This window comes from Gopherus evgoodei, chromosome 3, assembly GCF_007399415.2.
Source record: "Gopherus evgoodei ecotype Sinaloan lineage chromosome 3, rGopEvg1_v1.p, whole genome shotgun sequence".
NCBI classification, from domain to species: Eukaryota; Metazoa; Chordata; order Testudines; family Testudinidae; genus Gopherus; species Gopherus evgoodei.
Genome location: NC_044324.1, coordinates 16909110 through 16930638, shown reverse-complemented (window position 1 = coordinate 16930638; position 21529 = coordinate 16909110). Strand labels below are relative to the sequence as shown.

The 21529-nt window shown below is 40.6% G+C and overlaps 1 protein-coding gene across 2 annotated transcripts in view; it reads right to left on the bottom strand.

Moving 5' to 3' along the window:
* MSRA (methionine sulfoxide reductase A) overlaps positions 1–21529 on the bottom strand; it is a 438742-nt gene that overhangs the window by 165539 nt on the left and 251674 nt on the right. For both annotated transcript variants that reach the window (XM_030555194.1, XM_030555192.1), the window contains one exon: positions 6500–6604. In XM_030555194.1, the coding sequence (XP_030411054.1) occupies positions 6500–6604 (105 nt within the window). The remainder of the gene's footprint in view (positions 1–6499; positions 6605–21529) is intronic.

Genomic DNA, 21529 nt, shown 5'->3' with positions numbered 1-21529 from the left:
AGTGAGGTAGAGGGGTGTGTGTAGGTGTACACATACTTAGTGCTTTAAAAGGGCTAATTCCACACAACTGAAAATAATTATGAGCCAGATGAGCTGGGAGGAAGAATTTAATCAAATATATGAATGATAATTGGGAATTGTTTAAGAATACTTTTTATTAGATGCCAAAAAAGTCACAATCAAGAAAGAAGGCTGTACTGGTTTAAAAAAAAAAACCCAAAACACACACAAAACGCTTTAGAGGGGAAAGTGAAGGCAGCCATAACAACAAAAATTCTAACAAATAGAAGAAAGGGGAAATTGATAGTAAGGAATATAAATCAGAAGCTTGCAATTGTAGAAAATTGATAAGGGAAGCAAAGGGATACAAAGCGAACTCTGTGGCCAGCAGAGTTACGGACAATAAGAAGGAGTCATTTTAAGTAGATTAGGAACAAAAAGAATCCTACAATGGTATTGATCCATTACTAAATGAGAATGGTAGAATTATCAACAATATTGCAGAAAAGGCAGAAGTGTTCAATAAATATTTATGTTCTGTATTGGGTGCAGGGAGGGGAAGAGATGAGGTAGTCATATTATATGATAATGCTATTTCAGGTCCACTAATATCTCAGGAGGATGTTAAACAGCAGCTTTTAAAATCAGATGTTTTTAAATCAGCAGATCCAGAAAACGTGCACCCTAGAGTTTTAAAATAACTGAATGAGGAGCTTGCTGGACCATTTAATTTGATTTTCAATAAGTCTTGGATCACTGGGAAAGTTCCAGAAGACTGGACGAAAGCTAATGCTGTGCCAATATTTAAAAAGGGTAAACAGGATGACCTGGCTCATTTGTCTGACCCACCTGTCAATCTGACCTTGACCCAGGCACGATAATGCTGGGTGTTGAGAGTGGCTGTTATAAGAGATGATTATTAAAGGAGGATAAAATAGTTAATGCTAAATCAATATGGTTTTACGGAAAATAGATCCTGTCAAACTAACTTCATCCTTTTTTGACAAGACTACAAGTTTGGCTGATAAAGGTAATAGTTTTAATGTAATACATCTAAACTTCTGTACAGCATTTGACTTGGTACCACATGACATTTTGATTAAAAACCTGGAAAGGTATAAAATTAATATGGCACACATTCAGTGGATTAAAAACTGGCTAACTGCTAGGTCCCGAAATGTAACTGTGAACAGGGAATCATCATCACACAGTTGGTTCCCGTGGGGTTGTGCAGGGATCAGTTCTTAGTCTCATGTTTTTTAACATTTTTATTAATGACCTGGAAAATAACATAAAATCATCACTGAAAGTTTTCAGACGACACAAACGGGTGGAGTAGTAAACAATGTAGAGGACAGGCCACTGACTCAGAGTGATCTGGATAACTTGATAAACTAGGCTCAAGCAAACAATATGCATTTTATTATGGCTAACTGTAAATGCATACATCTAGGAACAATGAATGCAGGCCACACTTACAGGATGGGGAGTTATATTCTGGGAATCAGTGACTCAAAGAGATTTGGGGGTTGTGGTGGATAATCAACTGAACATGAGCTCCTGGTGTGACACTGTGGCCAAAAGGCTAATGCAATTGTTGGATGCATAAACAGTGAAATCTCAAGTAGGTGTAGAGAGGTTATTTTACTTCAGGGGTTCTCAAACTGGGGGTCAGGACCCCTCAGGGGGTCATGAGATTACATGAGGGGTCATGAGCTGTCAGCCTCCACCTCAAACCCCACTTTGCCTCCAGCATTTATAATGGTGTTAAATATATAAAAAAGTGTTTTTAATTTATAAGGGGAGTCGCACTCAGAGGCTTGCTATGTGAAAGGGGTCACCAATAGAAAAGTTTGAGAACCACTGTTTTACTCTGTTTTTGGTCCAATTGCTGGAATATTATGTCCAGTTCTGGTGCCCACAATTCAAGATGGATGTTGATAAATAGAGAGGGGTCAGAGAATAGTCATGAGAATGATTAAAGGATTAGAAAACATGCCTTATAGTGACAGTCTCAAGGAGTTTGATCTATTTAGTTTAACAACAAAGAGAAGGTTAAGGGGTGACTTGATAGCAGTCCATCGGTACCTACATGGGGAACAATTATTTGATAACGGGCTCTTCAGTCTAGCAGAGAAAGATGTAACATGATCCAATGAGTGGAAGCTTAAATTAGACCAACTGAGACAAGAAATAAGGGTACATTTTTCACAGCAAGAGTAATTAACCACTGGAACAACTTGCCAAGAGTTGTGGATTCTTCATCATGGACAATTTTTATATCAAGATTAGATGTTTTTCTAAAAGCTCTGCTCTAGGAATTATTTTGGGGGAGTTCTGTGGCCTGTGTTATACAGGAGATCAGACTAGATGATCACAATAGTCCCTTCTGGGCTTGGAATCTATTACACCTGGCAGATATATGGCCCTCGGATCGTCAAGTCAAAGCTGGCTAGATCAGTGGGCTTAACGGGTAGTGATCAACAGCTCGATATCTAGTTGGTAGCTGGTATCAAGTGGAATGCCCCAGGGGTCGGTCCTGGGGCCGGTTTTGTTCAACATCTTCATTAATGATCTGAATGATGGGATAGATTGTGCTCTCAGCAAGTTCACAGATGACACTAAGCTGGGGTGCAAAGTAGATACACTGGCGGTAGGGAGAGGGTCCAGAGTGACCGAGACAAATTGGAGAACCGGGCTAAAAGAAATCTGATGAGGTTTAACAAGGACAGAGTCCTGCACTTAGGAAGGAAGAATCTCATGCACTGCTACTGGCTGGGGACCAACTGGCTAAGTTGCAGTTCTGCAGAAAAGGACTTGGGGATTACAGTGGACGAGATGCTGGATATAAGTCAACAGTGTGTCCTTGTTCCCAAGAAGGCTAACGGCATACTGGACTGCATTAGTAGGAGCATTGCCAGCAGATCGAGGGGAAGTGATTATTCCCCTCTATTCGGCACTAGTGAGGCCACATCTGGAGTACTGCGTCTAGTTTTGGGCCCTCCACTACAGAAAGGATGTGGATAAATTGGAGAGAGTCCAGCAGAGGGCAAAAAAAATGATTAGGGAGCTGGGGCACATGACTTTTGAGGAGGAGAGGTTGAGGGAACTGGGCTTATTTAGTCTGCAGACAAGAAGAGTCAGGGGCGATTTGATAGCAACCTTCAACTACCTGAAAGGGGGGTCCCAAAGAGGATGGAGCTAGGCTGTTCTCAGAGGTAGCAGATGACAGAACAAGGAGCAATGGTCTCAAGTTGCAGTGGGGGAGGTCTAGGTTGGATATTAGGAAACACTATTTCACCAGGAGGGTGGTGAAGCACTGGAATGGGTTACCTAGAGAGGTGGTGGAATCTCCTCTTTAGAGGATCTTAAGGTCCGGCTTGACAGAGCCCTGGCTAGGATGATTTCATTGGAGTTGGTCCTTCTCTGAGAAGGGGGTTGGACTAGATGACCTGCTGAGGTCTCTTCCAACCCTAAGATTCTATGATTTTAAAAGGTTCTACCTTTTTAGAGTCTCTGGACTGATACTGAATTCTCTTGAGATCTGGTGCTGGATGATGGAGCAGAGAGTATGCTTATAAAATCTGTGGATGACACCAAGCTGAGAAGGGTTGCAAGCATTTTGGAGGACAGAAATAGACTTTAAAATGATCTTGATAAATTGATTTCAGATCAGTTTTTCAAATGATATTCAATAAAGACAAGTGCAAAGTATTCCCCTTGGGAAGAAAAACTCAAATGCTCAGATACAATATGGAGAATAACTGGATAGGCAGTAGTACTGCAGAAGAAGATCTGGGGGTTATAGTGGATCACAAACTGAATCTCAGCCAGCAGTTTGGGGAATTTGTGAAAAAGGCTAATATTCGGGGGTGCATTAACAGGAGTGTTGTGCATTAGACACAGGAGGTAATTGTCCTGCTCTGCTGAACAGTGGTGAAGCCTCAGATGAAGATCTGTGTCCACATTTTAAGAAAGATGTGGACAAACTGGAGGGAGTCCAAATGAAAGCTACAAAAGGTTTAGAAAGCCTGATCTGTGAAGAAAAGTTTAAAAAAACTGGGCATGTTTAGTCTTTACTGAGAAGAGAGGACTGAAGGATGATCTAGTATGTCTTCAAGTATATTAAAGACTTTTAGTAAGAGGATAGTGATCAATCGCTTTCCCGGTCCACTGAAGATAGGACAAGTAATCAGCTTAATCTGCAGCAAGGGAGATTTGGTTAAAAAATGTTTCCTAATATCTAACTATAAGGATAATTAAGTACTGGAAGAAACCAAGGGAAGTTGTAGAAGCCCAGTCATTGGAGGTTTTTAAGAACAGTTTACACAAACATGTTCTTGATGATCTCTTGAGGCCCCTTCCAGCTCTACACATCTATGATTCTATGCACTGTGGGAAGCTGCTTCGAAATATTCAGACATCCAGATAATGAGAAAAAGGTTTCTGCCCAACTTCAACAAAAAGAATATCTGATGTTTAAACTTAATGCCTTTGAAAACTGCTAGATCAGAGGTTCTGAACCTTTTTCACAGCATGGGTTGCATTTAAATACCAAGGGCATCATGTGACTACCACACCTTCCACCTGCTGTTTTGTGAATCATGTTCACTACTGGTTGCAGTCTCGTTATACCCCTGTGGCAACTACAGCGATTGCTGACAAAGGAAAGGAATTGTAGGAATTCTTTAATGTGATTTGGCTGCTGGGGGAAAAAAAGAACTCGTCACCATGTGTACAGAGAGATGGCTGGTCATCACCAGAGCACTTTGGGGAATCTCTGTTATAGAAGAAGTTCTGTATTTATACACAGAACAGGTACAATGCAGACAATGGCAGTACAAACTTTCCCACATGTCTCCATCAACATGCCACAACCCTGACTTGGGTAGAAGACTACTAGGAGCGAGACATTAGCTTAGCCTCCATGAGATTCAATCTATGAGCTCACTGATGAGGCTGCCAACTAGGTGTCCAACTGTTGCCAACTGTGGTGGTGTTTTTTCTGATGTAAACTTATTCCTAATGCATTGAACATTGGTGTGTTCCGGCCTGTATCCTCTAATGGAAAAAGAAACCTTACAATGTAAGGACCTGACTCTGTGTACTCTAACTCACAGGCATAGCTCCTTCTCACACAAATAGTCCCATCTGAAGACAGTGGTTCTGCACATGAGACTACTCCTGTGAGTAGAGGTTTTTAGGATCAGCCCATAAATGAAACATTACTTTACGATTTATGTATCAGGGGATAGCCGTGTTAGTCTGGATCTGTACAAGCAGCAAAGAGTCCTGTGGCACCTTATAGACTAACAGACGTTTTGGAGCATGAGCTTTCGTGGGTGAATACCCACTTCGTCGGTATGCATCCAACGAAGTGGGTATTCACCCATGAAAGCTCATGCTCCAAAATGTCTGTTAGTCTATAAGGTGCCACAGGACTCTTTGCTGCTTTTATAAATCATAAAATGATCAGAAATAAAAGCTACCAGGTGACCAGAAGAAGGTTCAACCTGAAAAGAGTGCAAGTTTTTTTTAATTTTCTTTCCTGTCTACTGCGAACTCGACTGAAACCCCAAGGAAGCAGATCTCCAGATATTCAAGAGATATGTGTCTCCCACATCTCCTGATAAAGGGACTCTTTCCTTCTTGCCCCACATACAGAGTTCCCCAGCATCCACTCCAGTTACTAAAGCTGAGGTCTGCAGGAGGTCATCAGAGGAGAAAACACACCCCCAAACTCCCCTCTTAAGAGTGTCCTTTTTAATATTAACCAGATAACTAAATGTAAGACCACTGTAGTGACAAGGTTGAGAAAACTTAGTTGTATGTAATATTTCAGGGCATCATATTGGAGTTGATGTTTATTGAAACTATATACACACACGTGTGAAATGTTTCCTCAATAATTCATCATTTCTGTTTGAGTAGATATGCATAATATCATGTTGCCACTTCCAAGGAGGATAAATTAAACCCCAATGCTTGAATAAGGTGAGAAGCTAATATGTTGCTGCTGGTGGTACCTCTGAGCATCCTGTCTTACTTCCTTTTTCTCATTTTCTCTAATCATAAAAGAAACCCACAGTAATTTAAAAAAAGATGAAAAAATGCAAAACTTATGAAGGGTAAAGTTTCCACGCATGAGTAAAATCGCCAGCTCTGAAGCTGCCGAGAAATATGCTTTAATTTAGGAGACAAAAGATAGAATTAAGGAAAAACTGTTATAATCAAAGGTGAAAGGATTTTCTATTGTCTAGTCACACTCTCTGTGGGAATTTTCCCAGCACAGACAGCTGTAAAGGGGGAGGGGTATTATGAGCTTCTACATCCTCATTCTCCCTCTCTTTCCCTCTCCCTCTCTGTCAATAAATGTCTGCAATCATATTCTTGAGCTCCCATGTGATTTCAAGGTTCATCTCTTCCATGCAGCTCAAACACTAATTATCCCAGCTGTAATTAGTAAGATAATTAAATACTGGCTCACTCATCACTCTACCTTGTGTCGGGTCATGATTCTCCCAGAAGACCTTGAGCAGTTGCTGAAATCTGATGTTTTCTGGCTGATATATAACTCGCACAGCTTCTGTATGGCCAGTTTTCCCTAAAAAGACAATACAAAACTTGACAGTATTAGTAACAATCGACTCAGGCATATCCAAGACATGAAGCACGGGATTTTTGCTTTCCAAAACACAAAAAGGTAACGGACTTGTGTTTTCAGCTAACATCATTTTTAGCCCCAGCTTCCTTTACAGATTCTTTTATGACAGTATCCGCAATCAGACAACTGCCAGTTTTGGATAAGGCCCATAATGGACTAAACTAACTGGAAGCAAAACTGAGAAGAATTAAGAGCAACCTTATCATCGGAGTTCAGCAACTTTCAGACAAAATGTAAATGCAAATTCTCGGTAAATCTTTCTTAAAATATTTGAAATGAGTAAAGTAACCAAAGGCAAAAAACAAATTCCATGAGCTTGTTATCCAGTATCAAACACATGGCTGCAAACGATCCTGTATTGCCCACACCACAGAATACCAATGGGCTTCAATGAAAGGCTCTAAGTGAGTGACTGAGCACTATGACAGCAAATGAAATTCAAGGGAGGTAAATGGAAGGCAATGCACACTGAACGAGATTATTTCCTAGTTTTGGCTACTTTCTGTGCCCTATCGTGCAGCCCTTACACACCCAACCACCCATTGATTGTATTGAAATCGATTCTGCAGGCTTCACAAAGCCTGCAGAATCGAGCCAGTTAACTTTCGCTTATTATAATTATTCAATATTTATATTACCATAATGCACATACTCCTCAGTCAGGATCAGGCCCCCATTGTGCGAGGTATTGTACAAACATATACAAAGAGTTTTCAAATGAAGAAATATTTTCCTTTATTAGTGTAAACTTTCCATAAGTAAAAAAATACATCTTCTCTTCTCTGGCGAAATCTACATTTTCAACATCAATAAAAGGCACTGGAAATATTAACAAGGAAAAAGAATAGCCAGTTCTACATTTTGTTGGGGAGGGGCGTGCACTGCCTGAACACACCGAGCTAGACTTTGATCTCAGACACCAGCATAAATCTAGATTAATTCAATTCACTTCAGTGAAATTGATCTGGATTTACAGCAGTGAAACCAACAAAAGAATCTGGCCTCCTGATGCGGTTCTGAATTAGCTGCTACTGTTCTAAGTGTCATTGGGGAGAACTCTGTGAAGACATTAGCTCAATGCACAGCAGAACTGAAAAAAAGTCAAAAGGATAGAGAATAACAGGGGAAATATATGATGGCATCATATCAATCTTTCCAATCATTTGTGGTTGCATTACCTCAGAGCTGCAATAAAGAAGGGCAAGGAAATGAGAAGCAACATAAGGCAAAGGAAAGAGCACAGGTTAGGCACAAGAAGAGATTTAAAATATTAGGATTAAATTGAATCTGGAAGGTAGAAAAGTAAAAGGGGATATGACAGAAGTGAACTAAATACAATCATCATAACTATAGTGAAATCCAACTGATTCTGTGTGTTCTGTCTCATAACACAACACGGAGACACTCATTGAGATTAGTAGCAAGTACGAGGAAATTATTTTATACATAGCATATAAACCAAGCTATCCTCCGCTGCAGGATATTAATCAGACAAACACCATGATGGCCCAATTCTACCTTCACCTGTGCAACTCCTATTGAAACCAATGGGAGTTACTCATATGTCTGAAGGCAGAATTTGACACTAGGTTAACTGAGAAGGATTGGATACTTACATGAATAAAAATAATTTGCAGTTTAACTTGGTTATAAATTGACATAAGCCTCCGACATACAGTATAAACTGACTGCTAACTGGGGTCAGCAAGGAGATTTTTGTCCTATAGAATATCATTACATAATTGGCCAGAAGCATTATGAAAGGAGGATGGGGGACACTAGAGAAACAGACTAAATGGATGGTCTGTTCCAATATGGCAATTATGACTTCTCTATGTAGAGTGGCTCATGATGAAAGCTAAGGAAATAGCTAATAACGTCAACATATATTTCTGCTTTTCTTTAACTCAGTGTGAACTTTACAAGAGGGTCTTATCTCACCGACAGGAGTAAATAGCACATCTAAGCTGACCAGCTTTAGATCAGAAGACAGTCTCTCAAAGAACTTCAAAACAACAGAGGTTCCACCTTTCCGCACAACTGAAGCAATTACATCTTGTCAACGTACTTTGTTCTGACTAATCTAGGAACTCAAAGAGCCAGCTCTCTACTTTTCCTCTGAACAAGACAATCACTGTGTTGCTTTGAGAACTACGGTCTGACCTCAGGAAAAAACCCTTGTGATGCATGGCTACAGGATGGTGGGGGTTGTTAGAACTTCAGCATGTCTGAAACCAATATCCCTCCTCAGACGAAAAACAAGGGCATGATGTCTCTTGGCCTTCTCAGATTCACTTTTACATTTCCTCAAAGCCTTTCCACAATAAATTCCTCTCTGAACCCAGTGGATTTTCTTCCCTAACATGGCATGAAAGTTACTTCTACTCACAGCATTATTATCTGCCATTCCACATTCAGAGCACTTACCTGCAAGGTGCTGAGCTGTTTCATTTCCCACTGATTTTGATGGCTATCTCAGCAATGATTTTGCTATACATAAGCAGACAAGCAGGAAGCATCATGCAGGATTGGGTGCTTTGAGCTGCACTGGAAGGAGCACGTAGAGCAGGGGTGGCAGGGGAACCAATGGAAACAGGGCTCCTGAGGGTATGTCTGCACTCCAGCTAGGAATGACCCTCCAAGCCAAGGTAGACAGATTTGTGTTAGTGGGGCTCAAACTATGCTAGAAATAGCAATGGGATGTTCCAGCTTGGGCTGGAGCTGAGGCTGTCCTCTCCAGCCTAGGGGGTTGGGTGGGCTTGAGGACCCATGCTGGAAACCAGACCGAAAAGTCCATGCTACTATTTTTAGCATGCTAGCTCAAATCAGCGGTTCACGATGTTCTCAGTTCACCTATTCTTCTTGATTAGCTGGTTTTTAATAATCACCATAAGGTCTAATACTCTATTCAGAACCAAGCTTCACTTTAATTTCCAAGAGGAAGTTTTAACAAGTATGAATATTTTTATAAACCTTCCCAAAGTTTAAATCAGTTTTTAAAGTAGTTTTCTGTATCATTGAATATATTTAATTTGGTGTTAAATGAGCAAACAGAAATCCTTTATTTACAGGGGCCATTATCTGATCCCCTTCTTTCCACGGACAACTCTCCTTCAACTCAAAACAAGCTTAGCCATCGGAGAACTTCGCTGTAGATTGTGAGACTTGATTGCACTGTGCATGAGAGGACTGTTTGCCAACAGCTGATTGTCTGTTTAGCCTATATCTATTTGCTACTTGGAAAACATAGCCAGTCTCCAAGCATTAGCAGCAGTGTGCTGTTTCAATGGAAAGTCAAACTCTGGCCAAAAAAAGCTCCAGTACAGAGAAATGGAAAGAGACATCTGTATCTGTGTGACACCTCAGTGCTTCTTGTCAACTTTTCCTTTATAACAGTGTTTAGATTCTCACCCATTTAACTATTTTTGATAACCTTCGGTTTAAAAAAAAAAAGACTATGTATTAAGGTTGCCAACTTTCTATTTGCAGAAAATGGAATACTCTTGACCCGCCCCCCTGCCCTGCCCCTTCTCCAAGGTCACGCTCACCCTCCTCACTCCATCCCTGCTCCCTCCATCACTCGCTCTCCCCCACACTCTTTCACTCATTTTCACCGGGCTGGGGCAGGGTGTTGGAATGTGAGAGTGGGTGAGGGCTCTGGCTGCAGGCTCTGGGGTGGGGCCAGGAGAGGGCTGCAGGAGAGGGCTGCAGGAGGGGGTAAGGGCTCCAGCTGGGGGTGTAGCTCTGGGGTGGGGCCAGGGATGAGGGGTTTGGGGTGCAGGAGAGGGCTCTGGGCTGGGGCACGGGGTTGGGATGCAGGAGGGTGTATGGGCTCTAGGCTAGGGGTGCAGGCTCTGGGGTAGTGCTAGGGATGAGGGGTTCAGAGTGCAGGAGGGGGATCTGGGCTGAGTAAGGCAGTTGGGATGCAGCGGGGGGTGAGGACTTGGGTGGGGCTGGGGCTCAGGGCTGAGGCCAGGTGTTGGGGCATGGCAGGGGGGTCAGGGTGCAGGTTCCAGGTGGCACTTATCTCAGGCGGCTCCTGGGAAACAGTGACATCTCTCTCCGGCTTCTAGGCAGAGGCACAACCACATGCCTCTGCACGCTGCCCATGCCTGCAAGCACCGCCCCCTCGGCTCCCATTGGCAGTGGTTCTTGGCCAATGGGAGCCGCTGAGCTGGCTCTAGGGGTGGGAGCATCACACAGAGCCCCCGTGGCTGTCCCTCTACCTAGAATCCAGAGGGAGATGCCGGCAGCTTCCCGGGAGTCATACAGAGCTGGATAGGGAGCCTGCCTGTACCACCGACCGGACACTTAATGTCCTGGTCAGCAGTGCTGACCAGAGACCAGGCATTCCAGTCAAAAAATGGACACCTGGCAACCCTACTATGGATACATAGATTAGAATTGCACTTTGTAACAACTGCATTATGGACTAAAAACTGTTATCTCATCCCGTTTTCTGTTGTTCATACCCATGTGGCTTGTGCACCAAGTTGCAATGTGGAAAACTCTTAAGATTTACAACTAGCTTAATTTTTTCCTCTGTCCCAAGTAATTTTCCTATAGCAGCGGTGATATGAGTTTGTTTTACTGACAATACTACCCCTTTTTTATATTTTTAGTATAGGAGTGGCATAATACTGGGTCAAAAACCTAAGCCCTGGTCTACAGTGGAGGAGGGGGGGAGGAACGATCTAAGTTATGCAACTTCAGCTATGTGAATAACGTAGCTGAAATCGATGTACTTAGATTGACTTGCCGTGGTGTCTTCGCCATGGTGTCTTCACCGTGGTGAGTCGACTGCTGCCGCTCCTCTGTCGACTCTGCCTGCGCCTCTCACAGCTCTGGAGTACAAGAGTCAATGGGGGAGCACTCGGGGTTCGATTTATCGCATCTAGACTAGACATAATAAATTGATCCCTGCTGGATCGATCACTGCCCGCCAATCCTAAGAGCTTGGGTGTCAAAGTCAACAATAGCTGTCGGTGATCAATATAAGAGACTGCTAGCCCCTGTATCTAAATTCAAATGCACCCACCCCACAGCATGTTATAAGGCTTAATTAGGAGCAAGTACAGTATCCCCATGCCAAAGTCAAATATGGGGACGTGGTGCAGGGGAATTTAATAAGGAGTAGGGTATTTTTTCAATGTGAATGAATTAAGAAAATCGTATTGATATTTCCATCTCTGCAATAGTCTAACATAAAATGGTTTTGCAATATAAAACATAAGAGTTATGTTCCCTGGATTACTTGATGAAAGCTAATGCAAGTATGTGTACACAAGCAAGGGAATCATACCATTAGCTTGGAGTGTAGATGTAGCCTTAGTTGAGCTCCTGCATAGCATAGGTCATAGAATTTCATGGAGCAATTCCTGTATCAAGTTCATAATTTCTGTTTGAGCAAGCATATCTCTCAGAATTGCATCCATTCTTGATCTAAAGAATTCAAGTGATGCAAAATTCACCAGATCCCTAGGTAAGATGTTCCAGCAGTTAATATACACAGCCGATTATGCCTAATTTTTAGCCTGAATTTGTCTAGCTTCAACTTTCATTCACTGAATCTTGTTATGCCTTTGTCTTCCACACCAGTGTTTCTCAGCCTTTTTGATAGCAGGGACCGGCTTGCTGCCTTCCGAAACTGTATCAGGGAGATCTCAGGGACCAGTGCCGGTCCCCAGACCAGTCATTATCAAACACTATTCTAGACTAAAGGGCTCTCCATTATTAGAAATATTCTCCCCATGTAGGTACTTATAGACCATGATCGAGTCATCTCTTAACCTTCTCTTGGATAAACCAAATAGATCGAGCTTCCTTACTTTTCACTTTAGGCAGATTTTCCAAACCTTGAATCATTCATGTATGACTTTGAATTTGACCATACTAAATGCACAACAAATGCATATAGCACTGTCCATAAGAGTTTGTCAGGATGGGCCTAATCCTGCAGCTGTTATTCAAACAGAGGCCCCACTGAAATCCATGGGAGTTTTGCTTGAATAAGGGCTGCAAGATATAGTGCCTGATCCAATACCCACAGAAGACAATGGCATCCAACAGACATTGCATTAGGCCTTTCATGCATATTACCAAGGAGAGATCAGCACTTCAGAGTCTAAAACCTTGGGTTGAGTGCTGTAGCTATTTTAAGAAATCTCACATTGGTACCTTCTTTGCGTTTTGTCAAATCCGCTGTGAAAGTGTTCTTAAAACAAACACATGCTGGGTCATCATCCGAGACTGCTATGACATGAAATATATGGCAGAATGCGGGTAAAACAGAGCCAAAGACATACACTCACCCAAGGAGTTCAGTCACAAATGTAATTAATGATTATTTTTTTAATGAACATCATCAGCATGGAAGCATGTCCTCTGGAATAGTTGCCAAAGCATGGAGGGGCATATGATTGTTTAGCATATCTGGCATGTAATACCTTGCAATGCGAGGTACAAAAGTGCCATGCAAATGCCTGTTCTCATTCTCAGGTCACATTATAAATAAGAAGGAGGCAGCAGTATCTCCTGTAAATGTAAACAAACTTGTTTGTCTTAGCGACTGCCTGAACAAGAAGTAGGACCAAGTGGACTTATAGGCTCTAAAGTTTTACAATGTTTTGTTTTTGAGAGCAGTTATGTAACCAAACAAAATCTACATTCGTAAGTTACACTTTCACGATAAAGAGATTGCACTACAGTACTTGTATGAGTTGAATTGAAAAAAAACTTCTCATTTTTATAGTGCAAATATTTGTAATCAAAATAATATGAAGTGAGCACTGTATACTTTGTATTCTGTGTTGTAATAGAAATAAATATATTTGAAAATATAGGAAAGCATCCAAAATATTTAATAAATTTCAATTAGTATTCTATTATTTAATAGTGAGATTAATCGTGATTAATGTTTTAATCGTGATTAATGTTTTTGAGTTAATCACGTGAGTTAACTGTGATTAATCAACAGCCCTACTTTTTACCTTAAGAATAAGGTAGGCTTGCTTAACAAGAGCTGTGGAGTAACTTATATATGTAGCAATCACTCTGTTATTAGTCTTTTAAGAGAAAGCAAGTAGGTCTGTTTAGGCAGATTGTCGTTGCTGACAGCAGCATGGTGAAGACAGGGAATGGTTCAGCCTGGCTAAACCCTGGTCAGAAGGGTCTCCATCCAAGAGAGGCAACAGCTGGGTTGCTGGAAAACTGAGACTGGGTTCCCTTGCTGAACCACTGATGGAAATACAGGTGCAGTTATCCTAATCTATGACATATATGGTGGTCGCATGTGTAGTCTGTATATATGTATTTTACTATAGCAGTTCTAATAGGTTGAATATTATTACCTTTAGACTCCATTGTTTAAGCAAATATTTTAAAGGTGATTGTCTGGAAAATACATGGTATATGTGCTATCCATAAATTTAGAATTTTAAAAAATGTTTCAATTTTACAAATGTAATTCTCATGCCACCTTTTTAGTGTTCACCCGTTTATTTGCTTTTACACTGCACACATTTTTTGTAACAAAACTAGAACATTGATTTTGCTTTTTTTAAAGTTTGTTCACTTTCTTCTTCTCACAATACAAACAAGGAATGAGAACATCTGATTACAATATCGATAGTCAGGCTTGACTACCTACAATATTTGGAGCTGAAGTTTGTACCATGAGTCACTGGAAAAGTAACCTACCACAGGTTTACAGTTAGGACTCAGTTTCAAGTTATTAATTTGATATCATGACAATTTGGCTATTCTTATTCTACTGTTCCTTGAGCAGGTATCTCTACTAATAAAATTAATAAATGATATGCTGAAATTTAATGCTAGTTTATTTAATTGTAAAATCTATAGACATGAGCTCAAGACATCTGGGTTCAAATTCTGGCCCAGTCACAGACTCCCTGTGTGTCTTTGGGCAAGTTACCTAGTCTGCATCAGGATCCTACACATACAACAGAGATAACACATCCTTTCCTCACAGAGGCCTTGTAAGGGAAAAAAAAATCCATTACTAATTGTGAGGTGTGTAAATAATACAGTGATGAGGGCCATTATCAGTGCCTAGATATGTTGTACAAGTGCCATGTCATAGCTGGCAAAATTACGTAAGGCAAATGGGGCTAAATTAATCTTCAGAATAACTCTACCCCACAGTGGTTTGAGCATTGGCCTGCTAAACCCAGGGTTATAAGTTCAGTCCTTGAGGGGGCCACTTAGGGATCTGGACTTGATAACCTTTTGAGGTCCCTTCCAGTTCTAGGAGACAGGTATATCTCCTATTATTATTATTATTATTATTATTATTAAATCAGTGGATTTAAATGATGCAGGTTAAATATGGGTTGATATGTGCTGTTTTGTTTATATCCAATCATAAATCAGCAAATCACTGTTTCATCAAAATATTAGGTTTGTACTCTTCTTCCATATTGGTTGTAATAGTTTTAATTATACATACGTGCAGCAGTATTCACACGCAGCAGTTCATTTCTTTCTACTTTACCCTTGACAGTGGAAATATTTTAGACTCAGTACATACCAAGCTGTTCAATCTTTTCATTTCTACTTAGAAGGAAATATAATAGAGATTTTACTTAAAATACCCCATTACTCAGGAAAACAGTACAATGTTTGATTTCAAGGGCCCTGTCCTGCAGTCATTCCAGGCATGAAACTCCCTTGAAGTCAATCGGAGTAATAGATGTAGAAGGACAGCAGAAGTATGAGGAATGTGTCATGAATTCAGAATAACTTTAATTCAGATTCAGAAAGAAACAACAGGGATAAATGGATGTAATGCTAGTATCTGAAGACGTCTCTTTATAGAAATTTTGAGGACAGGAGATTGAAAATACTAGCTAGCCTGGAAGATAAAAAGAAGAGGCTAGAGCAAGGTAATCCAATATCTATGTTTTTCAGTGAGAATGCCAGAAAGTGGAGCTTTATCCTTTCGTCATTAGTGTGATTTCAATAAGAGGCTGCTATCTTGAGGAGATAACTTTCTGTTCAGTTAAGTGTCAGCAGACATGCCAACTCTTACAATTTATGAGTTTGGAGAACAGTGTTTCCTTTAGAACAAAACCATGTACATTTCAGTCCTTACTATCTGAGTCATACTGGTTGGAACCAGATGAGAACAATGATATTGGTATTAAGACAAATTCTGTTTAATGTCTACTCTGCATTTCAAAATTTAAACCTTCTAACAGAGATATATAATATATACATAATTATGTTGTTTGCCCAACAGATTATGATTCCACTGAAAGAAAAATGCAAAGAGTAAAATAGTCAATATGGCTTCACAAGGGAATGCTTAAAGACAGGAGAATAAAAAATAATCAGTACTGGAAACAGAGATAGGAGAGGGAACCTAGTAAGGATATACGGCTATTTAGAAGGTTTGCCGGGGAAAAGATAAAGGCAACAAAAAGGCAGAATGAATCTATGCTAGACAAAGGTGTTAGAGAAATAAGATGGGATTTTTAAAAGCAGTCTGTACCAAGTGTCATTTTTAAAACATTTATGAGATATTAAGAAAATAATGAAAATGTTGACAGTTTATCTTATGACAAAAAATCAGCGAAGGTAATGCTTGGAAAAACTGAGTACATACATATCAGCATGCGTTAGTCTCTTCCATTTTAAATAATCCCTCCCTTAACCCCACCTGCCTCTCCAGCTACTACCCCATCTTTTTTCTCTCTTTCATCTCTAAGGTAATTGAATATGTGGTTTATAGTCACTGGAGATCCTCTCCTCCAATTCCATTTTAAAAATTCTCCAATCCAGGTTCCACTTCTTGTACTCCCCTCAAAATGCTCATGACAAATTTTGTCATGACCTCTTCCTAGCCAACTCTCAGAAACAGTGCTCCATCCTCCTGGGCCTATCAGCCAACTTTGACACTTTCAATCATGCCCTTCTTGAAATCTTGGTCTTCCTTGGTTTCCATGACTCTGTCCTCTCCTAGTTCTCCTCCTACCTCTCTAATCATTCCTTCAGAGGATCATTCTCATCTCCCCTCCAACCTTCTCTGGTGATCCATAGGGTTCTGTGCTTGGTCCCTTTGTCTTCTCATTCTACACCCTATCTCTGGGGAATCGTATCCATGAACACAAATTCAACTACTATTCCTCTGCTGATATGACTCAGTGATCTACCTCTTTACTCGAGACCTGTCTTCTTCTGTGCAGATTACAATATCAGCCTGTATGATATCTCCTAATGGGTGTGTCTGGCCTTCAGCTCAAGCTCAACATGGATAAATCAGTGTGCTCAGTCTTCTCTCCCAAGAGCTCCCCACTACCTCCTTTTTTGATCACTGTAGACAACACCACCAGCTTGCCTGTCACTCAGGCCCATAAACGAGAAATAAGTTCTCTCATTCAGGCTATGTCTAAATCTTGCCGTTTCTTTTTGCATAACATCTCTAAGATACAACCTTTCCCATCCATTCACATAGCTAAATCTCTTGTCCAGGCTTTCATCTCACATCTTGATCATTGCAACATTTTCTCTGATCTTGACAAGTGCAATCTTGCCCCATTCATAGCCATTAATAATGCAGCTGCAAAAACCATTTTTTTAGTCCATCACTTTTACCGCATCACCCCACTCTTTGTATCAGTCCACTGGCTCCCGCTTCTCTATTGCTTCAAACATAAGCTACTTTTCTTCACTTTCAAGGCCTTTTATGACTTACCCCCAGCTACCTACCTATCTAGCTCTTATTCACTATCAGGATGTTGACCGCACCTCCAATCAGCCCATGATGCCAGCCTCCATCACCCACTAGTTAATTTTTCAAACAAAAACCTTTCTCCTCTGCTGCCCCTTCTACTTAGGAAGAGCTCCCCATAAACATTAACCATGTTATCCTCCTTCAAACCCTCCTGAAACCCATATAATGGGTTTGCTATAATGCCTACAAAAAAACTTGACAATGGTTGGATTTCTGGTGTGCTAAGATGGCTGCCTATCATGCTGACCAATGTTACCTCACTGTTTCATTGTTTTCCCCCGTCAATCTGTCCATATCTATCTGTTGTCTTGTCTCTTTACTTAGATTGCAAGCTCTTTAGGGCAGGGACTCTCTTATTTTTGTTCTGTGCTTGTACAGCATTTAGCACAATGGGATCCTGGTCCATGACCAGGGCTCCTAGACATGGCAATATAAATTAATAATAATAATAATTAATATGCATTGCAGAGTCATAAGGGAATTAGGTAATGAACTTTACAATTATGGTAATTATGTTCAAGAAGTCATGGAGAACTGGGGAAATATCAGATGAGTGGGGACAAAAAACAAACATGGAAAGCATCTTTTCAACAGGAAAAAAGGACCCAAAATTTCATAAAGGAACTAGAGCCATTCTGAGAAAATAATGAACATGCCTAAATATAAGCTTGGCTTAAAGACAGCTATGGCAGATGTATAAACCACTTCAAATATCTGAAAGGAGTAAACAGAGATTGACAGCAATTGTTTAAGAAGAGCCAAGGATTAATAAGAAGTAATAGAATGAACTGGAACAAATGAAAATTTAGACTGGGTATCAGGAAAAATGTCAACAGTGAAATGTATTAGGCTGAAAAATGGCTGCCAAAGCAAAATGGTGAAAGCTCTGTCACTGGAGTTGTTTAAAAGGAAATAGACAATGCAATTGTTAACATACTGTATTGTAGAAAACAATATAGCAATAGATACAGAATGGACTACATGAGTTCTTCCCATTGTTAGGGCTTAGGTCTCCATGATGTACAGAGACTGCTTTGGGTTCCTTAAATCAAAATCAACAAGAGATCACGTAACCCCTTCAATGCCACCTTCATGCAACTACATCCACCCATTTTAAAGTTGTGGCCATGTAAATAGCTCTCTCATGGCATGGTGTATGACGTCTATCCCATCCCATGATCAAAAGTACTGTTTTTGAAGATTCATGTACTAACTACGTTGCTGGAATGGCTGAATTAGTATTTTTTTAAATTACAGACCAAAGTAAAAGGTATTTTAAAAGTCAGGGAATACGAAATCTTCAAATCAAAAGCACAGAAAACGTCAAGTATTTAGGCATTTAGCTGTGAGTGGGCTGACAAAGCAGCAGGATTGTCCTTATGGCTTTAAAGCAGTGAACATGATGGATCATTAAAGAAGCCGTCAGGCAAGTCATTTAGTCAATATAAGTATTTTTTAAAAAACAGTAAGGCAAGAAAGAGCCTAAGATCAAATATACAGGACAAGGTGGGAATTAAATATGCCTGGAAAGGTAAGTAAAGGCCATTCAAACGAGGAAGGAAGGAAGGAAGGCAAGGGAGAAGGTAAGGGGTACAGTCAGAGGGGCCACACTGCAGTTTAGAATTCCTCCTGTGGGCTTCAGAAGTACATTGGAGCATGGCTCACCACATTTGGAGAGGGTGCAGTTTTTTTCTCTCCTGCTGGTAATAGCTCACCTTCACTGTTCACTCTCGTTAGAGTGTGTATGATAACACCCATTGTTTCATGTTCTCTGTGTGTATATATCTATATATCTATATCTATATAGATATAGATATATAGATATATATAGATATATAGATATCTTCCTACTGTATTTTCCACTGCATGCATGCGATGAAGTGGGCTGTAGCCCACGAAAGTTTATGCTCAAATAAATGTATTAGTCTCTAAGGTGCCACAAGTAATCCTGTTCTTTTTGTGTATTTCTACAGCTGCCTGACCCAGATTCAAGCTCAAGTTTAAAAGACAAAGGACTAGTAGATCAATCTTTAGCCCCTTAATAAATCTTACCAGATATTTAACTGTTTTTGTGGCAAACTTTTTAGACATTATTAATTCTCACCCCATTTTTAATAAATTACTCTGTCCATGTTTAAGGTCAGGAAGCCACATATAATGAATTATTACTGATGATTAATTATGTTAAGAGACCATAAGACCAACTTGGGTTTCAGTTAAGCAGGGAATTAATTAAAATTGGCTTCAGTAAACAGTTTGTTGGTTACACTGCCACTTATAGACAATAAAAGGATCCCTTTTTCCATTTGCTACAGTTTCACTTCCCATCAGACCAATGAAAGTGTCTACATCCTATTAGGACCTACTGAACATTCATTGCATTTGACTATCCATCATTCTATATTCAGCTATTTTCAAAGGAAGAGTCTGAATCCAGAGGTCACTTGTATCCCATTACATAGCATCATGACTAGATATGATTCTAATTCAAGTGAAACCAGTATTATCCCACATTAACTTTGTTAGTCCTTATTAGAGCACTTTGTTATGCCCAAAAGTGGTAAGAAAGACACAGAAGCTAAAAATCCTGAAGTGAGCATGTGCACAGACAACTCAGTCCAAACACCTGGCCACCTAGCTCATGCCTGTTGGTTCACGTATTTGGCATACAGCAAAACTACGCTGAGTTAATCATCACGGGGCAGCTGTGTTAATCTGTATCCACAAAAACAACGAGGAGTCCAGTGGCACCTTAAAGACTAACAGATTTATTTGGTGTCACTGGACTCCTCCTTGTTTTTTGATCTAATAAGACTCCAGCATAGGGGGTAGGTATAGGGTGTATCACACATCCAAAGTTAGACAGAAATCTCTCCCTCTGTATATATTTACATATTTCATAGCACTTACTGTACACTGCATTACATGCTTTGAGATTGGTTTGCTTACTTTGTAGAAACCAATCTCTGTCCAGCATGTTCTGTCCATGCACTGTCCATGTTCGACCTACTCTTTACCACAGCTTACATTTCAGGCTTATCTTGTTCATAGTTATCTTGTTCTTTGTAAATGGTTCCCTGGGCATTCCCCTTATCATAGCTAGTTAAGTGTTGTCTCTTAGCTCACTGACCCATTTACCTACCTCAGTTAGTTAAAAGTTTCTGTTTTCAGCCTGCTGATCTATCTACCTCCCTAACCCTGTCTTCTAAGAAATAAAGCCTCCCTCATTTTTACTTATTCATCTCAAGCCTGGCCTATAATGCCTAAGCCCCAATAACATCTTCAGACTAGGCGTTCTCCTGCCGATCTCACCTGTGGGGCCCAATTCAGTCAGTGTTCTCAGAAAATGCCTACTGGACCAGGCCCTGCATAGAACTCCACAAGAGGAATTGTCGATATTGTAACCTTTAGCTCAGCAGATGGAGCACTCATCAAGGACATGGGAGACCAAGTTCAAGTCCATCCTCTGCTTGATGTTGAATAGAGACTAGAACTTGAGTCTCCTCCCAGAGAGCCCCAACTACTGGTCTATAGGGTATTATTAGGCAGGTCTTTCTCAGTCTCTCCTAGTGAAATTTTTCCAGGGTGTATAAGTAATTAAATATTCATTGTGCCAGTCAGAGAGTGAGAATAACTCTACAATCCGGTGGTTAGGTCACTGACCTAGGAAGCGGGAGACTCTGGGTCCAGTCCCACATCCTGGCTGAGTTCTGCAACTGTACGGCTAAAGGTTATAAGGAATCTTTTCCTCCATTTTTTTTGCAAGAAAGGGCTTGGGCACCTAATTCCAGGAGAAGATTCATAGTTATACATTCCAAGCACAGGAAGGTGCCTCCCTCTGGCTGAGAGTTAGGCATCTAAGACCCTTTGAGGTGCAGGGTGTAGGACCCATCCCTCTCCTTAGTATTTCCCATTGGCTATCGTAGGGCTAGTCTACACTACCACACTATATCTGCACAGCTACATCACTGTAGCATGTCTGGTGAAGACACGCTATGTCTACGGGAGAGCGCTTTCCTGTCGGTATAATTACTCCACCTCAATGAGAGGCAGAAGCTATGTCTCCCACCGACATAGCATGGTGTAGACACAACTTTAAGTCGATGTAATTT